The sequence below is a fragment of the Columba livia genome, chromosome 4, assembly GCF_036013475.1.
Source record: "Columba livia isolate bColLiv1 breed racing homer chromosome 4, bColLiv1.pat.W.v2, whole genome shotgun sequence".
NCBI classification, from domain to species: Eukaryota; Metazoa; Chordata; class Aves; order Columbiformes; family Columbidae; genus Columba; species Columba livia.
In genome coordinates, this window is record NC_088605.1 from 37411126 (window position 1) to 37434009 (window position 22884).

Here is a 22884-nt window from a genome sequence, read left to right on the forward strand (position 1 = left end):
ATTCACAAACTGGCCTTGACAAAAAAAACAAAAAAAGGCTGAGGATTATCTCTTTAGCAACTTTTGAATCAAAGCTGCATTATTGATATGAAGCTAAAAAGGCTTTGCAGTTCTTTATATAATTAAAAGCAACTGTTATTATGGAAATTTTTCAGAACAGCTGTTGTACGGGAAGAAAGGTACACTCTTCTCTATCAGTAATCCCTTTAAATCTCTGACATGATTCATAGCTCCTCAAACAATGCCGGTAAATTAAACAAAACTGGATGCCTTCCATACATATATTTATTACTTACACCCCTATCAGCAAGTCATGCAAGAATGCAATAGCAAAACTCAAAATTGGCTAGTGAAAGAAATGTGAATGTCCCTTTTTATGAACTGTGTTTTTATTTTTGTTTTCTAAAATACTAATTTTGTCCAAAAGTGGTGTCTGGCTTGCTGATGAAGCCATACAAGCACTTGCCCAAAGAGCTTAAAATTGCTACTTTATTCTTGAACCTCAGTCAAGGGTAACAGATTGGAAGGGAAGGGTAGACCTTGCTGAGTTTGGTAAAGGTTAGAGACACTTTCAATAAAGCATAAAAAGCTTTAGCTCATCCTGAGTTTCTGCCTTTCCTTGTGGAGAGTGGGTAAACATTTTTCCTACTGGCAGGAAAGAAACACATATCAGTACAGCAGCTGGGGTTTTTCATTTCCTTTCAAGTGCTGGATTTTGCACCTGGGCCTTGGCAACCCTGGCTGTACATACAGACTGGGGGACGAGATGCTGGAAAGCAGCTCTGCGGAGAAGGATCTGGGGGTTCTGGTTGACAGTAAGTTGAACATGAGCCAACAGTGTGCCCTGGCATCCAAGAGGGCAACCATGTCCTGGGTGCATCCAGCACAGCATTGCCAGCCGGGTGAGGGCAATGATTGTCCTGCTCTGCTCTGCACTGGTGCGGCCTCACCTGGAGCACTGTGTGCAGCTCTGGGCACCATGGGATTAAAAAAATATTAAGCAGCTAGAGAGTGCCCAGAATAGGGCTATAAAGTTGGTGAAGGATTTGGAGGGGAAGCCCTATGAGGAGCAGCTAAAGTCACTTAATTTGTCTGGCTTGGAGAAGAGGAGACTGAGAGGAGACCTCATGGCAGCTACAGCTTCCTCACAAGGGGAGGAGGAAGGGCAGGTGCCGAACTCTTCTCTCTGGTGACCAATGATAGAACCCGAGGGAATGGCAGGAAGATGTTGCAGGGGAAGTTTAGGTTGGACATTAGGAAAAGGTTCTTCCCCCAGAAGGTGGTGGAGCACTGGAACAGGCTCCCCAGGGAGGTGTCACGGCCCCAAGCCTGACAGTGTTCAAGAAGAGACTGGACAATGCCCTCAGACACATGGTGTGAACTGTGGGGTTGTCATACGCAGGGACAGGAGTTCAACTTAATGATCCTTGTGGGTCCCTTCCAACTCAGGACATTCTATGACTCCTTCCCGGCTTTCATGTGGAGGAGAGATTTGGAAAGGGGAGAAAGACCAGCCAAGATTTTTATTATTTTTTTTTCCCCTCAAGGGGTAAGAAATACCAGGGAGCAGAGGGAAGCAGAAAAAAAACCCCACAAAACCGACCCCACAAATATGGGTCTCAAAGACCAGAACTGGTTATGACTTGCTGGGTTTCAGAGCATATAAATGTGGTGTTTTTTGTAGAGGTGAGGGAACTTAGAAACAAGCCTGGGCTTGTATAGAAGCAAGAAGATGCTTCTTTTTCAAAGTCCAGCTGCTGGGGTGGAATAATGCCCACGCCACAAACGCCGGCCCGGGGACTGAGTGGCGGAGGAGCAGCGCTGAAGGTGCGGGCTGCTCGCGTCCCCCTGGTGACACGGAAAATGAGCCGGCAGTGCTCCCGTGTGGCAGTGAAGGACACCGCAGTCAGTGCGGCTTCAGAGTGTACAGAGCCGTCAGATCCAGGTCCATCACCTCTGTTTAGTCAGCACATGTGAAGACACATGCGGACTCCTGAGTGTAGTTTTGGATTCTTCAGCACAGGAAAACGCTGACGAACTAGTGAGAGTCTAGCCGAGCTCCATCAATATGTTTAGGAGCTGGAGCATATGATAGACAGGGAGAAGCTGAGAGAGCTGTGTTTGCTAAGCAGAAGAAAAGGTCAAGGCTTTCTATGCTGCTCTCATTGTTGTCTTCACCTGCTTAAGGAAAGGGGAAGTTGTTGAGGGTGCAGAGGCTCTTCTCAGAGGTGCACAGCAAAAGGACAAGAGACAATGCAACACATTCAGGAAAGGAAATTTTTACTGTATAAGAAAAGCAAAAAATCATGATGAGGGGTTAAACACAGAAGTAGGTTGTCCAGGGTGCATATGAAATCTCTGCCCTTGGAGAATATTCCTGGGGAAAACCCTGGGGAACCGGATCTCACTTTTAATATTGCCTTGCTTAGAGTGGGATGTTGGACGAGGTGAACAGCAGAGGTCTCTTCCATCTCTTCCATTCTGCACGTTTCTATGAGTCTAAGATACACACTGTTTATAAGCCAGATTTCACTGTTTTTGAATTCTGTGTGAAATTCTTCATGTTACTTAAACAAATTTCAAAGTGTATTATGCACATTCTGCAGCCCTTATTTATGTTTTTGCCTTCTACTAATGAAATACTATATCGAAGGTTTGTTGGCAGAGGACTGTCAATAAAGGGTTGCTGATTAAATTACTACAGCAGGAAGTCATGGACTTCTGTGCAATAAAGTTTCTCATGATTTGTGAGGTGAGGAGAGTGTTGATTTGGCAGCAAGATTATTTGGCAGGGTATAACCTGATAGAAGCTGATGAGGAAGATATTTGACAAGAGTACTGGAAAGTTCAAAAAGGACAAAACCTTGCTTTTGGTTGCACTTCTTCAATTTAAAGGTTGGCAACACTGCAGTACTAGGAATGATTTATTCCTTTTGCCTTTGGATATTTTGAACTCTCTTTACTGTATTTCAACCTTTGCCTTCAGTTCCCTCCTGCAGACTTCATAAATGGTGAGAAACTTGTATTAATAGACTGTGGCCCATCACAGGCTAAGGCAAGTTGTTGAGAAAGTGGTTGTGAACTGTGCCTGTTCTACTACCCATATTAAGTCAGATCTAAGGAAAAGAGAAGCTGTGTAGAACAGTGAATAAAAGTGTTAGCACAGTAAAAGGTTTTAGATGCTGGAGTAACTAGGGAAAGATTAATGTTGGCTACTACTAAATAGAAATTGGTGGTGAAAAGGAAACCTGAAAGAACTGCATAAAAGACAGCCTCTAGCTGGACTTCAGAAGCATGCTGAATGAGGATTATATCTACAAATAACATGAATATCTGAATCATGAAAGTACACAGTAAGAAGCTACCCAAACACATAACCAACTACAGTACTCTTGGGTTTGTGCAGACTGCTGTCTTGAAAAGAAGGAGCCCTTGACTCTTTTTGTAATAGTGGGAAGCTACCCCACCATGAAGATTCCACAGGAGATTACATAAAGTATTTACACAAATACAGTAAAAACTGCTTAAATTACACTGATGAGTAAATGTCTTATATTTGTTTTTTTGAAGAGGGAAAAACCTTGCTTTGACCATCTGTAGGCTGATTTACCAGACAGGAAAACTACACCAACAAGCTATGACAGACGACCACTGAAAGAGTCAGTGATACCATGTAGATGAGAACATTACCTAGATCTTAATCTGTGAGAAAAATTATCTTGAGAAAACTCCATCTGTAGAAGTCTCTGTCCAAAGTAACTTAAATACAGTTCATACAGTTCAGCTACTGCTAAATATTATAGATTCTGCCCTCAAAGATGCAGAGGAAGCTGACGTCTGACGTCTCCTAAGTCACTTTCAGCCTAATATGCTCTGGTTTGGGAGCACTTCTAGAGCTAGAGCTCTTCTCTAGCAACTTGTCAGCACTCTTCATTTTCTGACTTGCAGCAAGAAGCAAATAAAGTCAGTGAAGTTTTTCAGTAATTGGTGTAATATGTTTCCTCTGGTTAACATAGCCAAGCAGGTGGGCAGCCTCCTTTTACATTAGCTGTATCATCCAAACAATTGCCAAACAAAGGGTATGATGAATTATGTTGTGAGGAGAGGTGTCTGCCAAGGCACCATGGGATTACTGTTAGAACTGGTCTTATTTAACATCCTCATTAATGATTTGGAGGAGGGAATAAGCAGATCGTTAATTAAATTGGCACATATTACACAGAAATTATTCTAAGATCCTAGCTAGACTAGAAGCAAAGGCAGACTAAACCAAAGATGAATATTAAACTAGAGTAATTTGGGAAAACAGTTTATTTTTGCCCACAGCAACATCTGGGCCATTTTATAGGGTGTGATTGCATGTACGTTTGTATTATCTGTAGATTTAAACACTGTTTATTTTACAATTAAACACTCAGAAGCATTAGACAAGTAACAGCTATATAAGATACAGGGCTTCCTTGTTTTCAGCAGGAATAAGTAGGTAAGGTAATGGTAGAAACAGTGTGTTTTGTTTTTTTACTAAATCAAAACACTGAACTACAGCATCTCTTTAAACAAAGATCCTGTCTACCCAGCATGTTTGCCTGTCAGTATCAATATACTGTTTATCAATACAGTAATTTCTGATGATTCCTAAAACATTTAAGTGGACAGAGCTAAGAGTAGCATTTGATAGACCCCTCTACAGACGCCTCAACTTTACTTTTTAGAACTTTCAGCTGATTTAATCTACTTTATGTTTTTAAAAGTAGCTTTTAATGAGAATTGCATATGGTCTAATAATGTCACCAAACTTGTTGAATTATAAGATTATTTAGAAATAATGAGGTTTTAAAAATTAATTCTCCTTTAATTCCTTACTGAATTAATGTTGTATCAGCAGTTTCATGATTTTGATAGGGTTCCATATCAATCTATCCATGCTACAATCATCACAATAGTCTAGTTTCCCTTTTAAAATTTATTTTTAAAAGAAAAAATGAAACTCATTATTTATCTGCCAATTTTATACAAGTACACAAAAGAGTAGCTATGAGCAGCAGCTCTAAAACCCAGGCATATACAATCAAACCACACAGAATACAACCGTGCTTGAGTTTTCAGAAGTTGTGAATGTATTTCAGGTGTAATGTTCCATAAAGACTTCATACAGAGTGTGCTTCCCACCCGTGTCAGTGAGATGGAGCTGTCTAGGCCACGGTGATGTGGGCTGCATGCATTTCACTCAGAAAAGTCAGTTGTTTGTGTAAATTGTGGATAAATCCGCACAGCATGAGTTAAGTTGGAAATAAGCAGCGTTCTTGCAGTGCTTGGAAGTCTGCGTTAACTCCACTTGCAAGCACAGGCAGCTGGCTCCTGGTACAGCAGCACTCTCAGGAGGTAGCTGGAAATATAGCAGGATCTGAATAAGTCAAAAACTCAAAAAGTATTGCTGCAAGTACATCTGTCAAACTGGGGGATGCAGGAGAAAATGAGGTGGTGACAGGTTGGGCAGGAAGAGAAATAGCATAATATGAAGTGAGTTAATGATGCCAGCAATTTTTAGCAGTCGAGAAGGTAAGGGCTGCTAAGGCAAGGTGGCACTTTATGATTTATGTGCAAGAAGTAGGCAAGGTGATATTTTTTGAAGTGTATGTTTTAAGCTGCTAGGCTAAGTTCACGTGTTCAATTTCACTGTTGTTCAGGATATAATTATAAAGCCTGTGTTGCTGGAATTACCCAGTTATTCAGTGATTTGCTATCTCTGGTTTTCCAGTCCAAGTGAGATGACTTGCTATTAAGAAATACTTATCGAGAATCAAAGGTTTTGTTTTTCTTAAGCCAGTTTATGCTAAAAAAGGTCCATTAGTTTCAATTGAATTATTACTGCTGACTTTACCCTATTAAGAGGAAAAAAGTTTAACTGAGTTAAAAATAAAGATTTTTTTTTTAAACCATATCCTTTGTCCTGGCCCAAGAAACCTTTCATTTTCATCCCACTCATAAGAAACTTCAGCATGTGCTGGGTAGCAAAAATAATTCATGCTGTTCCAGTTACCTGAGTTATTACTCATACTAACAGGATAAATACTAAAAGAAATTAAAAGCAGCAGAAAGCTTAAACTGAGCTGTTTTTTCTCTATGAAAATCAATTAAAATTGAAAAGGTACAAACTTTGACAAAACCCTACAATATAACTCTAAAAATCTTCTAATAATGTGAAAAAACAAGGTGTTTCTCACATTTCCTTGGCAAGAATTTCTTTTCAGTGTCTGTTTGCTACAGTTTATTTTAAGGTTGTTGTTGTTTTGTTTTTTTTTTTCAAAAAGATGTGTACTTCTTTGGTGTTACATGTGCAAGGTATATTTTGTGTGCTGAGCAAGTATTGTTGGGATGAAGCATATGTTATAGATATAAAATATTATTAATGTGACCTAGATTTGAAGACTCCTAATAATAAACTACAGAAGATGAAACAAGTTGATCTGGGCATTGTGTTAAAACAATGTGCATTTGACCATCCATATTTCTTGACTTACCTAGTATCTCAAACTATTGTTTTCTTGCTAATCGCAGTATCAGGTATGAGCTGCTGAAGCTCTCACTTTAGGTGGTAACATCTTACGCTAGAGTGAGTTTGATATCTCCTATTAAAAGGTGCCTGAACAGTGTTTAATGATGAAACTTGAAGCTAAAGAAAGAAGTTATCCAGAGGGAATAGTGCTCAGTGCATTATATATTAGGGGGCATTTAAAAATAATAAATAACAACTGTCAAAGGAAGCTTGTTGAAGTAAGTTTGCAGTAAATAATGATGAATAATCTTGTAGCACAGCAGCTGAAATTTTCAATAAGTAAGCAAGGGGTCAGGTCAGCTTGTAGTGCAGTAGTCACTGGTCACTGTGAGGGTAGTAGCCTTTAAAATGGCAAAGAAAATGGGATGTGCATTCATCAGTGTATGACTGATGTGCTGACAGAACCCTAATTATGTCATGAACTCAAGAATGCTGTAATACAACTTCACCATAAGGGACTCGAGGCCATAAATTTATTTTACCAGATGCTGTGTGAAAGGAAAGCCTATTGCAAGATTTTATTTTTTTTTTAATGGGACTAGCAAAGAGGTCTTGATCATTGAATCAAGTCATGAATTCTCAAGATCATGGTGATCAGAGAGAGCTAAGTATCTATTTGGTTTAGGAAACATCTGTTAAATAATTTCTCCTGAGTCTCATCAGTAGTTGGCAAGTCTCATTGCTTTAGCAACGTTTTCATTATTTCTGTGTCTATAAAATGGCACATGTTTTGTACTACTTGTATTTTCTGTACTCTCAATGCAAACTAATAAAAGGTATTTAATTCCAACCTTTGTTAGAAATTAGAACAATATATAAAATAATTTAATGCTTTTCAGCTGCATAGTCCTGAATTGGAAATTTCAATTTCTGTTCTAATATACACTGACGAATATGAAAATAACCTATATCTAGTTTATGAGCTACACATCTAGCTCAGTTTTAAAATTAAGACCTAGATATTTTGAAAATTAATAAGTAACTGTGTCCTTTACTGTGTTAGTCTAAAAGTAGATGTACCATTACAAGTGCTCCTTTTTTTTAACTCTGCACACAGTAAAGACAAGTTTCTAATGAGCATCTATTAAGAACATGATAATCACATCTACACTAATCTTAGAAGAGAAAGCTACAGGAGTATAATAGGCTAATCTGTCAGGAATTGGTATGCCAAGACAAATAAATAGTCTATTTATCTATTATTTTAAAGGAACTGTCAATAGCCAGCATCAAATACTCCAGCACAGTTGAAACTAATTGTGCAATGGGTGCATCTGTTTAAAAACAGAAGTCAAAATAATTTTTTTTTCAGTTAGGCTGAGGCTCAAATTACCTTTTCACATTGCCTGATATGTCTTTAAAAGTATGAGTGGCTAGGAAATTCAGGCTTAAGAACTTTAACACCTGGATGAATTTGAGGTCACTTTACCTTTAGGTCATTTTAAAGTAACCTACAGTTTTCTACACAAAGCTCATGGACAAAGGAGATGCTTTCCAATACAGCCTGTGAAACTTACCCTCTTGACTGGTGGTGCTTGGGCTGTGCCAATCTGCTGAACGAGGGCTGGGCACGTGTACAGACACACTTAATCTTCTTTATAAGGAACTACGCTTTTTCATCAAACAAAAGTAAAAGATACATGTGCAGATGCTGGTGGACAAAATATTTAGCCACTATGCTTCTGTTTCATCCAATTTAAGCAATATTTGAAGAAAATACTTTTTTTGGTATTTAGAACAGTTGTGCATTACAGACCATGCACCACAGCATTAACTTTGCCTGTCAAAGACACCAGTTTCTCTTATCTGTACCCTATTTTCAAATCTTCAGCAGACTAATATACACAGCATAACTGAATGAAAAAAACTCCAAGTGTACATATTGTTCTTAGAAAAGGAATAGGCATAAAGGGAGGGGGCATCTTGACTAAGATAGGCATGATAAAAGTTAAAGCATCAGAATTTGAGTTGTGGTGCATGATCTGTTTTGTATAATAGTTGTGATAACAGTGAAGTTTGAGTAGGGGGATATAAGGTATTATTTTGCTTTCATTTCCTTGCTTTTATTGGTTTGTCATAGCATCTGATCTACCTAGCAATACTCTAATTGCTTTACATCTATGAAAATGTATTTTAGTACTCCGTCTAGTGTAACAATTTTTCATTAAATGTATGCTTTTTCTGTCTGCTGCTATCACATTGTTATCTTGTGGTGGAGAGTTCAACACATTAATTATGTGCTTTATAATAATATTCTCTTTTAACTTCAAGCCTGTTGTCTTTCAATTTTGCTGAACTGCTCCTTCCTCTTACATTATGAAAAAGAATAAATAGATGTTCACATTTACTTCTTCAGATTCAACTTAGATTAATTGCTTTTCAGAAATTATAAGCGGTAGCAAAAAATCTCATCTAGAACTGAAAGAGAGAAATTATTTTAAAATATATGCATATGTATGCATTCTCATCTTCCCTACAGCTTATCATATTTCAGGAGCGTGACTAGATCTCCAGTTGACCTGGCTGTATGTAGCTCCCTGATAGTTCCTCTTCTTTTCATGCCTACTCTCTACTGGTCACCATCCTCCATTCCTCAGTAATTCTTTTTTATGCATTAGACATTAGCAAGCAAATATGTACTTTTGACTATGTATGGAGTGTCATCACCTTTATTTGTGTGCTGTATTGTCTCTAGTAGTCTGTTTCTTTAGAATTATTTTAATTTGACTTTTGCTTCTCTCAAAAACAACCCCATATTGAACATCCCCAGCATCTTAATACAAGAAGGTTTGGTACAGTTGCACCGCAATTGTTTTAGCTCGTTGATAACTGGAGTAAAATCACTATTTGTAAAGTAGTGAATAGTGTCTTCATTTCTAACATGTAAGGTTTTATTGCTTCAGCAACTAAATTGCAACTGTGAGATCACTGATGCATGCAACCTGGCAAATACAAGTAGCTGTCTGTGTGTAGTTGCGCCTGAATTCCTATAGGTAGGAAAATTACTTAGCTAAGCATTCATGCTTTTTCTGTGGTACCAGATTTATAAGTGGAAAAGCTTAGTGTTAACATGGGAACCCTAACTGTACCATTAAAGACATATCAGCTGCTGTGAAATATCTGAAGAATTTATTCCAAATCTGAGTTAGAATAACTCTGGTAGAGGAAGGGAGTGACAAGGTTGTATAAATTATCATTATAAAAAATGACAAAAACTCAAAAAAAAAAAAAAAAAGAAAAAAGAGGCAGACAGACAGTGGCAGGTGTCATCTTTGGATCCTGAGTACTTTTATAGTCATCTGACTCCTGAATTTCTCCCATTTATTACTATCAAAGAGAGGATGAAACAGCTTAGCTTCAAGGCAGTACCTAAGTCCTTTACATCTAACTCCAAGCACCTGGCTCTCTTCAGAAAGAAAAGCTATTCATTTGTCAGTCTCCAGCTTGAAACTGGCAGTTCCCTGGCACTGTTTGCCAGGTATGATTACGTCAGTTGGCACAAGACATTAGGTTCACTGTTAAACTATCACAGAGTTCTGAGAAAGAACTAAGTTCCCTAGTTTTAAGAGCTGGTAGTTTGGATTTCTTTAAATGCTGAGGCTAATACTGCAGAAAGATTGATAGCAAAGGATATAATGATGAATTGGTTGTAAAGGCCATGATCTTCTAGAATCCATCAAAATCTGTAGCAGAAGATCTTCCTTAAGACAGTTATGACCAGTTTAGCCTGAAATTATGCCAAATGATGCCATACGTTCATCTATGGATTCCCAGGTCAAGCAGGGATGCATTGACATAGACAATGCTGGAAAACAGGAAAGCTCTTCTAGATAGGCGAGCTAGGAAAACAACAAAGAGTGAGGATTTTACTGAATGCTGTTTTACTATGTGTTAGAGCAGACCAGAAGTACGTACATGGGCAGTTACCATATCTCCATATCTCAGGTGTGGTGTAGTAATTAACAGCTGAGAAGTGGCTATCTCCAGCTGAGCTCTAACAGAATATTGACAAATTATCAGCTTTATTGAAATCGTTCTGGGAAAGTAGTGTTGTTTATAGTGTTTAACAGTACCTAACCTGTTAAAAAAAAAGCTTAATGCAGTATAGCTAGACTTTTAAAATTAGCTCAGAAAAAGAAAAAAGGGGTCAAATATATTGTTTGCAATAAAGAGATCCCAAGTGCACATCCTCTGAATTTATTAGGCATACACTAGGGATGAACTTGGCTCACTCTTCCTCTGGTTGATACTAACCTCCAGTTGCTGATGCCATTATTAAGTTAATTGTTTGGATCATCAATCTGTGTCAACGAAGCTTTCAGAGTGCTTGATGAGATTTCAAGCATCAAGCTGTGAGGCATTAAAAATTGATGAATTTATATCCAGGTAAAACGATGCCCTTCAGCTATAATAATGAATCACTACTTTGTTTACAAATGGGTGTTCATCATGAGACATGGCATGCACAGACATTTTTGAAGGGGAAAGGCATTAGCACGGTAAATGATCTTTGCAACTAAAGCTGAATACACAGACAAGTGAAAAAGGAGACCATGTCAAATTATCTTTTCAGAAAGGAGTTATGAATGCAAATTCACACTGGTGTTGCCTAACCCGTATTTAAATATTAACAAAAGATACAATTCAGTATTAAGATGTCCTTTCTCAGTAGAGTCAAATCCACACAATATACTTCTTCTAAAAGTTTCATTATTGAATAGAATTTCTCAGTATACACTTTTAGATCCTGGAGTTAATACTTAATCTTTTACTCAAAATGAAAAGCTACTTCCTCTTAACAGGCAGCAGGTGCCAGCAGTCTCCCTCCCACCATTCTGGCAGCTAAGGAAGATTCAACTATGTTGGCTGTCCTCCCTGCACTGCTTCTGCCATTGGTTGGAAAGATTGATATAATTGTGTTAGGCCTGTCTGCCCAAATAATTGTGTGATCACATCACAGGTAAATTTACTGTAATTAGGTAGTCTCACAAAGACAATGAAGATACTACTGCACAGGCTCAAGCAGCCAGAAAACTTGCACAGAGTTGCCAGAGATCTGATATTGTGATTGCCAGAAAATTACTAATACTGAGCAGATTATCGTTATCAGAAGTATGCCCATCTGTCTTGTCATACCTGGATCCAGGCTGGTTACCATCATTCTTATGATTAAATCCTAAGACGCCTGAAGCAGACTTCTTAGGATGCCCTATTTCTGAATGTCCCTAGAGCAGTCTTGGAGGATCTCTTCAGCAATTGCCTCAACACAATTTGACAAGAAAACAGTGCCCTGGTCAAAGTGATGCATTTTGGTGGAAGTTTTGGTGTAGAGGCAATAAGTATTTCTGCTAGATAACCAGTGATTCTGAAGTTAAGGAAAATTTGTTCTTTCCTCAGGGTGTGAGGAAGGAATTTGTGAAGTCCGTGTGCTACCAGCATTCTTTGTTTGCCTTTCTCTGTGCAAAATGCTTGTCAGCTGAGCCACTGAGGAGAAGGGAGGAAACCTTAAACAGTAAGACTTTCAAGATGTTAACATGTTAGTTACCTGTAACAGTGATCACATCAATCCCAAGGCTTCTAATATTTATAATATAACTGACAAAAACTTCAAGATAAAAAGTAATTTTCCACCTTAGATTTGAAATGTGCTGGCAAAAGTTTTGTTTCTGGAAGGAAAGGATGGGTAAGTGATGGCTTTATTTTATTTAGAAAGTGCAGTGAAATTCAGAATCATGTTATACAGCTTCAAGGCGGTAAAGTAATATCTGGAGTGACTTTATGTTAACAGCACTCACTACCATAATGCATTATTGATACTTTTTCATTAAGGCATTTTTTCCCCCTTAGTTGCTGAATTGTCTGCCAACATTCTGTGAAAAATTACAAATAGCTCTAGAAATTTTTTACATAAGGCAGGAGTAGCCTTGCAAAGATAGGCTGGAAATGTTGTAACAGTTCCCATTTCCACAATGGATCTCTAAAGAATCACCTTTTTGTTCAGAATTTTAATTTACAAACACAAATGATTGCAGTGCATTTGGCTGGAGCAATTACTGTTTGTCTGCCTGGCATTCTCTTGGAGATTATTGCTTCTGCAGCAGGAGCAACCACACATGAAACGAATTCTGAACAACGGTCGTTTACTAGCCAGGATATTAAAGTAACCCCAAGAAGCATCAATATAATTTGGTATGGTGATCTGGGTGAGATGGTGAACCATCTGTGAGGGTTCAGGAGTTCTTGCTGTGGGAGCAGAAGCTTTCAACAGAGAGGCAGGAAAAACAGCTGAGAATGGTTAATTCCATTGTTGTCTGACAGAGTCAATAATAGTGAGCCTCCTCAGATGTTTCTTATTAGACTGGTTTAATTCACTTTCAGGCAGAAGTGTTTGTGTCACAAACTAGGCATGCTTAATCTGAAATGCTAGCCCTGTACCTTCAATGGTCCTTTACTACCAACTCATTTAGTATAATATCATATTACCTTTTTTTTAGCCTGTAATTTTACTCTATAATTTTACAGAAAAAAAACCAAACCCCCACCATTTCAGTCTAGTGCTGAGAATTCTGATTACTTTTTTTAAGATAATTTTGTCTATTTGTTATATACATCATTTGCATTCACAGTAAGATCTATAAAATATAAAACAAATATATCTATACACAAACCAGCAAAGTAATGCATCCACAGTCAAATAGAGGGAGCTCTTGCTTTGTTTTTCCAGTGCAGTAATGCAATAAATATTTCTGGTAAATGACATATTTTGAGTCAGGATGAAGATTGCTTGTTACAAGCTAAAGCAATAGCACCCCAAAATATTGTGGCATTTGCTGACTTTCTCATTCATCTGATACATAAGAATTCATTTTCATTAAAATGCAGATGTTTTCAGCTCCTATTTTTCTCATATACAGAAGTTTAAATAATAAACTCTGTGACACTGAAACTTCATGAAACCCCATTGCTCAAATAATAAACTTCTCATTCTAGGGTGTATAAAGTAAGAACACTACCACTACAAAATTATTTGTAGAGGAATTAATACTTGTGGTAAACCTTATGTAGTCTGGTTCCTTCCTTTATCTTGGATTTTTAACTATATACTTGGTTCCCATCATTGTTAACCTGTTATTTAATCTGCAGATGCAGTTTAAAACCTTTCATCTGTTCAGTGTGCTTGTTGTGTTTCTATTTTCCTTTTCCTGGAGATTTGCTTTTCAGAGAATGTTTGAAGTCTAGCTGCTAAACAAACACTAGAAAGAATGAGGTTTCCTTCCCTGTTACTTATATAGGAACTTAAAAATTCATTTTTATCGCAGATAATGTGAAAGCATTTTCTTTGGTAGGGAACATGCTTCCTAGGCCCTTAGGGTGCCAGATAGAGTTCTGTACAAGGAAAAGAGAAATTTGCACCAGAGTCTTAGGCTGCAGGTACTAACAAAAATACCCTTATGGGTGTGATTTTCTAAAAGTGCCTGACCTCTCTTATCTACTAATTTTCTACCTGTAATTGTATTTATCTTACAGTTGTTTACAGTCTACAAGCTAGACAAAGAAGTATTTTAAGAAGTTGTCAGTTACATGGGAGCTTTTTAAGAAAATCACACCTGTCAAATGCAACACAGCTTATGAAATAATATTGTATGATATGTACAAGCTTTGACATTCTTTGCAATTCAGTGTGCTGTTTTTTTTGTTTTATAAGCTAGAATAGTTACATGAACTGGCTGACTGTCAGTCATGAAGGGCTAAAGAAGCCGGCTGCTCAGACAGGATGCTGTAGTAAGTTCTGCTGGCTGTGTTTCGAGGTGGAGGTGTATCGTGTTCTCTCACATCACCATTCTCCTTGTCTGAGTTATTCCAATAAATCTGTAGAGCATGAAGGATTTAACACACTTCTAGAATAAACTGAGATAATTTCACTCATGTCAATGAAGCTCTTTCCGTAGAGGCGAAAGTCTGTGGCAAACTCTTTTGAAATACTTCAGACAGCAGGATTTTTTTTGTTGTGTTAAAGGTTTTAAAACTTATAGGAAGTAGATTCACTACTTGAGATCTTTACATCAGTTTACAGTAAAGATGTCCACTCTTGTCTATCTCTTTGAAATATTTTATGGGTCTGCAAGTAGGTGTTTACTGTAATACACACAATCTGAAGCTTTAACTGATCCAGCAGCATCAGAAAAGCAGAATCATTAGTAGGAATCAATGTTGTCGAAGGTGAAATGCTGTTCACTGATTGCTGATTGCTGAAGAGGCTCCTTTTGATGTTGCTTGTCTGAGAAAGTGTCTTCGTCTCTTGGGAACGAGAGCCCAATACTCCTGGGCCACCTAATTTCAGAGTATCCCAGGACAGGGAGACAGGGTCACCTCATCTAGTTGCTTGTTTGGTTTTTATTGGAAGACCACAGAATATGTACCCCTTGGAAAGCAGTTATTTGGATACTGATTATAAGGTCCTGTTCCTTATATACTCTGAGGCAAGATGTTTTGGCCTAGGAAACAGTAAAGCACATTCCTGGCTTTTAGCAGGAATAAAATGTGTGTCCTCTGGCTTGGTTCCCAAATTCTACTGCACTTGCCCTCTTACATGCAGTAAAGAAGGATTTCTTCCTACTTTCTCCTTGCAGGTGGCCTGCTCTGTACCCCTGTGGTGTTAAGCTCTGTAGAGTCCAGGTTAGGGTTGTGGATTCTCTTTAAGGCACAGGCTTGTTGTACAATCTGTGAGGTGATGAAGAGAGCCTGCACATGAGGCATGCTGGTGTGCCTCACCTCTGCAGTACGTGGGTCACTTTGGGATGGGGACAGGAAACACTGTCCTGTTCGGTGCAGATATTCCAGCAGGCCTCCCCTATGCGGACAGATACAGGGCACTCTACCTCAGGAAGGCTGTTGGCTTCCAGGGTGTAGAAGGGCCCTGGGAGGACAGTATAGACAGTAGCTAATGCAGAGATACTTCCCTGGCCCATGATTTCCACTATTTTTTGTTAATGTAGAGCTCCTTATATAGTACTGTATAATAAGGTTGTGGAATAGCTGTGGTATCAAAAGGTTGGAGCTGGAAAAAGTCCTGAAAGGTCTGCTGTATGAATGCAGGAAGGACACTTTATGGAGAGGTGCTTATAGGTGCCTGTACTAGAATGACCCTCAGGAATGTTGTGGACATAATCAGTCACCAACTAAAAGGAAAAAATATCAGGGATAAAATTATAGTGCTTTTTCTATATAATTTTATCCCTGAAAAATATTGTAAGAAAAATAACTTGTTAAATGGTATTCTTGGAAAATGCAGAATTTCTTTTTTTGGTAAATTGCAGAAGCAGAAGGCAAAAGGAATAATAAGAAATGAAAGACTTAGTGCAATTTTTCTTTTTCGTCACAATGAGATTTCCAGTTGGTAAAAATTTTAGCAACATTTTGACCAATGCTACAAAATTTCTGGGTTTTGCTGAGCCCAAACATGCTGTTCTCCAAACAGTCTTTACATTTTGCAGTGAGTTAGGAGTAAGCTGTTTTATTTTTGTGGGCGGGGTGATCTGTCAAAAATAAACTCCTTTATCAAAGTATGACTAAAACAAAAACTGAAGAACTGTAGCCAGTGTAGTTTACAACCCTACACTTACATGCATAGATACTTGTTAACATGGATACATTTCTAAAGTGTTAGTACTAAAATTTTCTTCTGAAAAAAATACAATATTGTCTTTTGATTTGTTTATATCATATTTATTATCTAGGAAGCTTATAGCCTGTCCTTAATTTTTGCTACTGTATAATGGAACTTGAGTTTCCCTGAGTGCAGCCTTTATGTATTACTGTAAGAAAATAATAATAATTTGTGGAGAATAGTTCTAATAACAACAACATTATTCCTGACAGAAATTCATGCTGGGAGTGGTAAGTGAAATAAGAATGTTCCTGGATCTAGAAAAGGAATAGAAAGGATCATGTTAGAGAAATACCACTTTTGAAGCATAACTTTTAATCACTGTTGATCAAGTTGCACTGCAAATCTGGTTTTTTAAAACATCACAAATATCTGATGTCAAATCGCACTTTCATGAGAATTCTTGGCACAAAACAGGCATTTCTTATGACATTTGTTCAGAATAGCAAATGAATTATATCATGCAAACTTGTTGAAGATGAAAAAGAGTGATAATTTGAGCTACTTTTCTGTAACTAATAATGAGTTAACAAAGTCACATGAAAATATTGTCATTATGCTTGGATTTAGTGAACCTAATTGTAATACTTTGTATAATTTTGTTTCACATGCTGAATTTAATTTTAATTGATGTACATTTTGTAAATTGATGCAACTTTTGCAGTCAGTACAAAATTAAAATATATATAAATAAAAAAAAAGCGGGCTCACATTCATAAAAGATAGCATAAAAATAATCTGTTACGTACCCAATGCCCTAACACTTACTTATTCAAAACTGAACAATTACTGGAATCTATCCAAATGCAGACAAATGCTAAATACTGCCAGTATACTGCCAGTATAAAACCAGTCCCTCTTGCTAGTATTCAGTGTCCCTAAGGGAGTAGTGACCCATGCATTGCCATCCATAATAGCTGCTTTCCCAGGAGCAGAGGGGAAGAGAATGTTTGTACAACCAACTTTGGTAAGTTGAATTGCTTTTTCTTCATATTTTTTTGTGGTTTAGTGGCAATCAATGGACCCAGAGAGAGGACTGTCTTGCTAATTAATTGAGATTTCAGAGGCAGAGGCAGAAGAATCAGTCAGAGCTTGTATTAACTCTCTGCTCATCTGATACACTGCCTTGTTTTCTAGTTTGCTTTTATATTGTCCTTTTTGTCCAGTAGTGCATTTCTCATTGTTCATTTGATTTTACAGTAATTTACAACTCTTTATCAACTTAGTTGGAATATCATTACACAGCTCAGTGTGAATTTGGTTCTTTTGAGCACTAAAATATGAGCCCTTACCACAACTGTCCAAGAGCCAAGATTGTATATGGGAGACAAAGAAGAGAAGGAGTCCAGGAAGTCTTAAATTAGGATTTTCCCCATCTCAAACAAGGCCTACAAGACAAAAATACCCCCACAGTTCTTAGCAGAGGAGGATGTTTCTGATAGCAATTGTCTGATTCAGACGAATTCTTAAATAAGGATAAGGATAAGCAACATAACTCTTTAAATAAGTAGTCTTCCCCTTTGACACAAGTTCCACATTCTCTCCAGAGTTTATGACCATGGGAAAGGAAGTACAAATGTTCCTAGGCTTTTATGGGCCAGACAGGCAGAATCTCAGCTATTCCAGAGGAGCCTTATCTGCCTTTTCCATGTCATAGTTCTGTCTTCAGGTTCCTGAAAACAACAAGCTATTCACAGCATGTCTAGAAAGATTCAAGAGTTGAAGAAAGTCCCATGCACTATGAGAACACTATGGATGGGCAAGGCCTCCTTCATTATGAGTTTATAGCAGGATTTTTGGTATCGATACGTACAACTGTGTTCATTCATAGAGGTGAAGTGTAAGATTTTGCTTTAACAGAGCTGGAAGATTTCACTGAGGCATTTTTTTGTTGTTTGTTTGTTGTCTTTTTTTTTTTTTCTGTTCATTTGTGTTTGTTTTGTTAATACCAGAGCACTTAGCTGTGTCTTAGTTGGTGGAAAGAGAGCAGCAGAAAGCAATGTGAAAGGTAGGGCTGTCAGGAAAGGAGGACACTGTTGCGAAGAGGATGTTGTCAGATGTACAGAGACAGGAACAAAGGTTCCATTGTGGGTTCTGTGTCTGAAGCATGTGTCACCTTTAATGGGGGAAGCTAATTCAGGAGCAAAAGTGTTGTGTGTTTTGACTGAATCTTCCACTTGGGCATCCTCTCAAATGAAATTCTGTCATCTCATCTGCGGCTGATGGAGAGATTCACATGAACTGTGTACTACAGGTCTAAGCTAAAACCTGAATGCACATATGCCATATGAAGAATAGCTTAATGGTGTTACAGAGACAGGCTAAAGTCAGGGAGTAGGCAGAGATCTCAGAGAATCACGAGCTGGCCAGCTGAAGTTGCAGGCTCTGATTTCTTCACTCCTGACACAAGGGCTGGGGCTGCATTGCTTGTTTCGCTCCACAGACATAAAGCAGTCACAGCTGAAGCTTGGAAGTAGGTTACTCCTGTCAATGTGTGTTAGGTGTGATCTAGAAGTCTCTGGATTTCTATGGTGCTGCTGCTCACTTTTTTTTTTTTTTCTGAATAATAACAGGCTTACATGGAAATTGGGAGCTAATTTCTGCCAATCAGTTCTGGGTTTGAACAAGTGCTGACCATAGAAGTGCTGTATGCAAAGCTCAAGCAGGGCAGTACTCAGCGAGTCAGGCACCTCAGTGTGTGGCAGAAACAGATTTTATTGTGATTTTTAATATAGATAATTTTGTTATTTCTGTGTGCTTATATCTCTTTCTCCAGAAGAAGGGAATTAATAACCAACACATATATTTTTGGTTTTGTCTTAGAAATGGTCCTGGTGATTATAATAATGATTAAGGAGCCGTCCTGATAAGCGCTGTGTACCATATGAGGGAGAGAGCTCTGAAAAAATATAATATCAGAAAAGCAGAAGAACAAGAGAAGGGGTGAAATACCTCAGTAGTGGAACAAGCAAAAGAACGTTTGTCTCACTAGTCTAATGGCACTTGGTTCCATGTTGCTGTGCTTGCTAATAGAAATGTCTATTCCCGTCACTGCTGCTCTGTGAGGGTGCTGGTATCATGATGCATAATTTAATTCCATAACTTTTGTGTATATTGTTCGCTACTGTTTTTTGTAAGATAACTTATTTGTTTTCAAATATATTTCTTTTTTCTAACAACTTCTGACCCTTCTTGTGCTCACTTTTCTGCAACTGCGAAGTTTGCTGTCTCTGGCCTCATTCTGTAAAGTACTGAGTTCCATTAACTCAAGTCTTAGCTCCTTCCAGCATCAAACCTCATCTAACTGTAACATGAATTATCCAAATTAAAGACTGTAATACAATGGTTTAATTACATTTTACTGACAAGTTGCAATTGTAGAAGTATTCAGCAGTATAGAATTCCTCATCTTCCTGATAAATGTTGATGTCCAGTCTGCACTAATGTAAACCCATAATCTGCTTTCTGAGGTCACCTTATCCATATCTTGTAATATAATTATTTGCGCTGTTTATTAATAAAGTGTATTTCCACATATTTAACTTGAGTTGATAAGCATGGATGGTAGATAGTGGAAGGAGATGCCAATTCATTATTGTAAGAAGTGGAGAGTGGAGAATTATCAAGAGAAAATGTTTAAAAGATACCCAAAAGGAACATTTGGACACATCAGCTGTATTAGCAGAGTTAATTGTTAAACATGACCCAACTCCCTTCAGTCTAATTACACCAATTCCACGAAAAAGCAACAACTGAGAAATACACAGCTGGAAGAAAGGCTTCAAATGCAGCTGTCTTGCTCTTTATAACAGAGGATTAAAAAGATTCAAGAGATCATTATGATAAACAGAAACCTTTTCCCCATGTAAACTGTGGGGACAGTCTGCTTGCTCTCTGCTTTCTCACGGGTGTTCAGAGATAATGAGAACATGTAAATCTTTTCTCCAAAAAACATCTGTAAGGCAAAAACTGGCTCGTTACTGAGCATAATAACTTTGTTCCTTAATGCTGTAACATTCATAGCTCAGCAAATTCAGTATTGCTTTAGTGACTAACTGAAAACAGAACCTATTATTTTGTCATATCAGATTTTTTTTTCTTTAGAATTAAACTGTTTTGTTTGAAATTACCTTTACTTGTTGTTTTTTTTTTTTCTCTTTCAAATACTTCCTAAAAAATGTACATCTCTTTAAAAATGAAAAATACTGTGTTTTTTTAAAATTCTTGTTTCAAAAATACATTTCAGCTGACTTACTACATGAGGTTTGGGACTAATATCTTTGAAAATACTTTTTGTGGACTAATCTCAATCACATATATATAAATTTGATTTCTGACTTATTTTTTTTTATAATGCATGACTAATTAATATTCACTGACATTTCTGTTTACTCTTCTCTATAGAAAATTATATGAATATGACAAAAATACATTAATAATTTAAAATATTTTTAACAAAAGAAAGAATTCTGTTGCCAGGAAAAAACAGTTCATTAATCTTCTATCTGTCAGCATTCCTTTGTTTTGAGACTTCTCTGCTTAGAGTATAAATACTATGTGTATTGTACAGATATCCGGTACTGAAATGGAGCTGCTAGTGCAGTTTACAAAGAATTGGATTTTAGTCAGCAAGAACATTAGTTAAGTCAAGGTACTAGTCAAAAAATAACCTGGCCTTTAAAGCATCCTCAAACCTAAACATCTGTAGACATGAGTTGAATATAGGAAAATGTTACAATATTGCAAGTATGTCACCTTTGCATGACAAGTAGAATTTTCAATCCAAGCTTAGTTTGTCATCTACTGCATGTGACAGTATTTGGCAAGGTATAACAGCATAACTTTACACCTTTACTTGTCTGATGAGTTTTCTTGTCTGGTCTGGTCTCTTCATATGTACTGTTTTACTATAATAGTATACAACTGTATTCTGGGGTCCTTTCTATGATGACATAAAAACCCCAGATAATTTTTATTATATCCTAATAAAGCTGATTTTTTTATAGAATGCTGCTTTATGCTGTCTTATGTACTGCTGTTTTACCAACCAAACGATTGTAACTTGACTTTAACTTAAGTGCAAATACCACATGCTGCTTCTCTTTAATTAATATCTGTATTTCCTCCTTGCTCAAAACTTTGTTGTAAAGTCTCATTCTCAATTTAATACGTCACAATACCTTCCAGATACAATCATCTGCAACAGAATACTAGGTAAAATGGAAGACATCTAAGAGCATGATTTATTATTATAATATTTGGGTTTATTCCAAGTGGATAGTTTGCCGTAATTTTGTCTTTATTCTTTGGTTGTTCTACCAGTCAAATCTGATCCAGCTAAAAAAATGCTTTCAACTTGTTTTATTTCTTAGGAAATGCTGAAGTTGAAACCTTTAAGATTACTTACTAAATCTTTTTCCTTACTAAATCCTTTTCCTTTCTTTTAATACCAGCTAGTATGTCTCATCCATGTAAACCACTTTCAGTCTAGCAATTATCTACTTTGAACTGAAGGACATAATCCCTTATCAGAAAGATATCAGCAGGGTGTGCAATTTCGTAACTACTCATTGCCAACTGATAGAAAAAGTCTTTCTAAAATAGGAATTTTGTTTTGTATGGAGAAAGGTAATTTTTTTTGCTTGATATTTCAAAATTTGATATCCTTCTAGTCCTAAATGAAACTATCTAAATTATTAGTAAAACCGTCAGACCCCTCCTCTGAGACAAAAAATCTGTCATTTTAGAGTTTCTGGAGTCATACTTAAGACATACAGGACCCAAAAGCCTAAATGCTCTCCCCTTTAAATTCTGTGCTCCTGCGAATTCTTTAGAACCCTGGAAGACTTTGCTTTTGCCTCCCATGTAATCTACAAATGGGCTTCTCTGAATCCATGCATTTAGGAAACCTATGGATTTTTGTGCTGAGGGCAAATGGAGAACAATTTGTATAAATTTGATTAGAAACACGGTTCTGTCAGGAGTTTGTTAAGTGCTTCCACCAGGTCTTTTTAACTTGATGATTTAGAAAAATCTAAAGCAAATATTTGTATGATTTTCTTTTGTCAAGTTCGAAGAGTGGACTTTAAACTTGTTTGCAGAAGGCTATATTTGTTTCAGTTAGAGCTGAATCCTGCTGTACTCATTCGAGCATGTTTTAAGATCTAATATTTGTTGCATAAATTGTATTTCTCTGATCCACCCTGTGCAAAGGGGTAATGAGAAGTTGTGCAGTCCGTGAGAACACCAGGAAGTGAATTATGACTCAGAATCACAATTTCTTTTGTGCTTTTTCCTTTCTGTTGCATGGACTGTGAGACTACCCCACCAGTTTGTACAAAGCAGATTACTTATTTAAATGGCAAGTGCTTTGGCTAGCAAGTATCAAAACCTCACCTTCATGCATGTATATGGGGAGAGAAAGGAACAAGAATAGTGAATATTCAACTTGATGAAAGATCATATTGCTAATAAGCTTATTCATGCTAAGTAATAGTCTGCTTGTGGAGGCAATAAGATTATCTGTAAAGTATGATTCCCTCCTAATAGTAACAGAACCTGCCTTTGATCTGATATTCCATACTGTCATTCTAGTGATACAGTATTCTAATCAAGGTACTCTTTGTTTTGCAAAGACTGCAGCTCAAACATGAAAAACATT

At 37.3% G+C, this 22884-nt stretch overlaps 1 protein-coding gene across 1 annotated transcript in view; it reads left to right on the top strand.

Annotated features, from left to right (window-relative positions):
• Positions 1–17118: 17118 nt before the first annotated feature.
• Positions 17119–22884, top strand: part of VEGFC (vascular endothelial growth factor C) — a 215536-nt gene continuing 209770 nt past the window's right edge. The window contains exon 1 of the mRNA XM_021284202.2: positions 17119–17190. Within this exon, the coding sequence (XP_021139877.1) occupies positions 17170–17190 (21 nt within the window). The 5' untranslated portion in view covers positions 17119–17169. The remainder of the gene's footprint in view (positions 17191–22884) is intronic.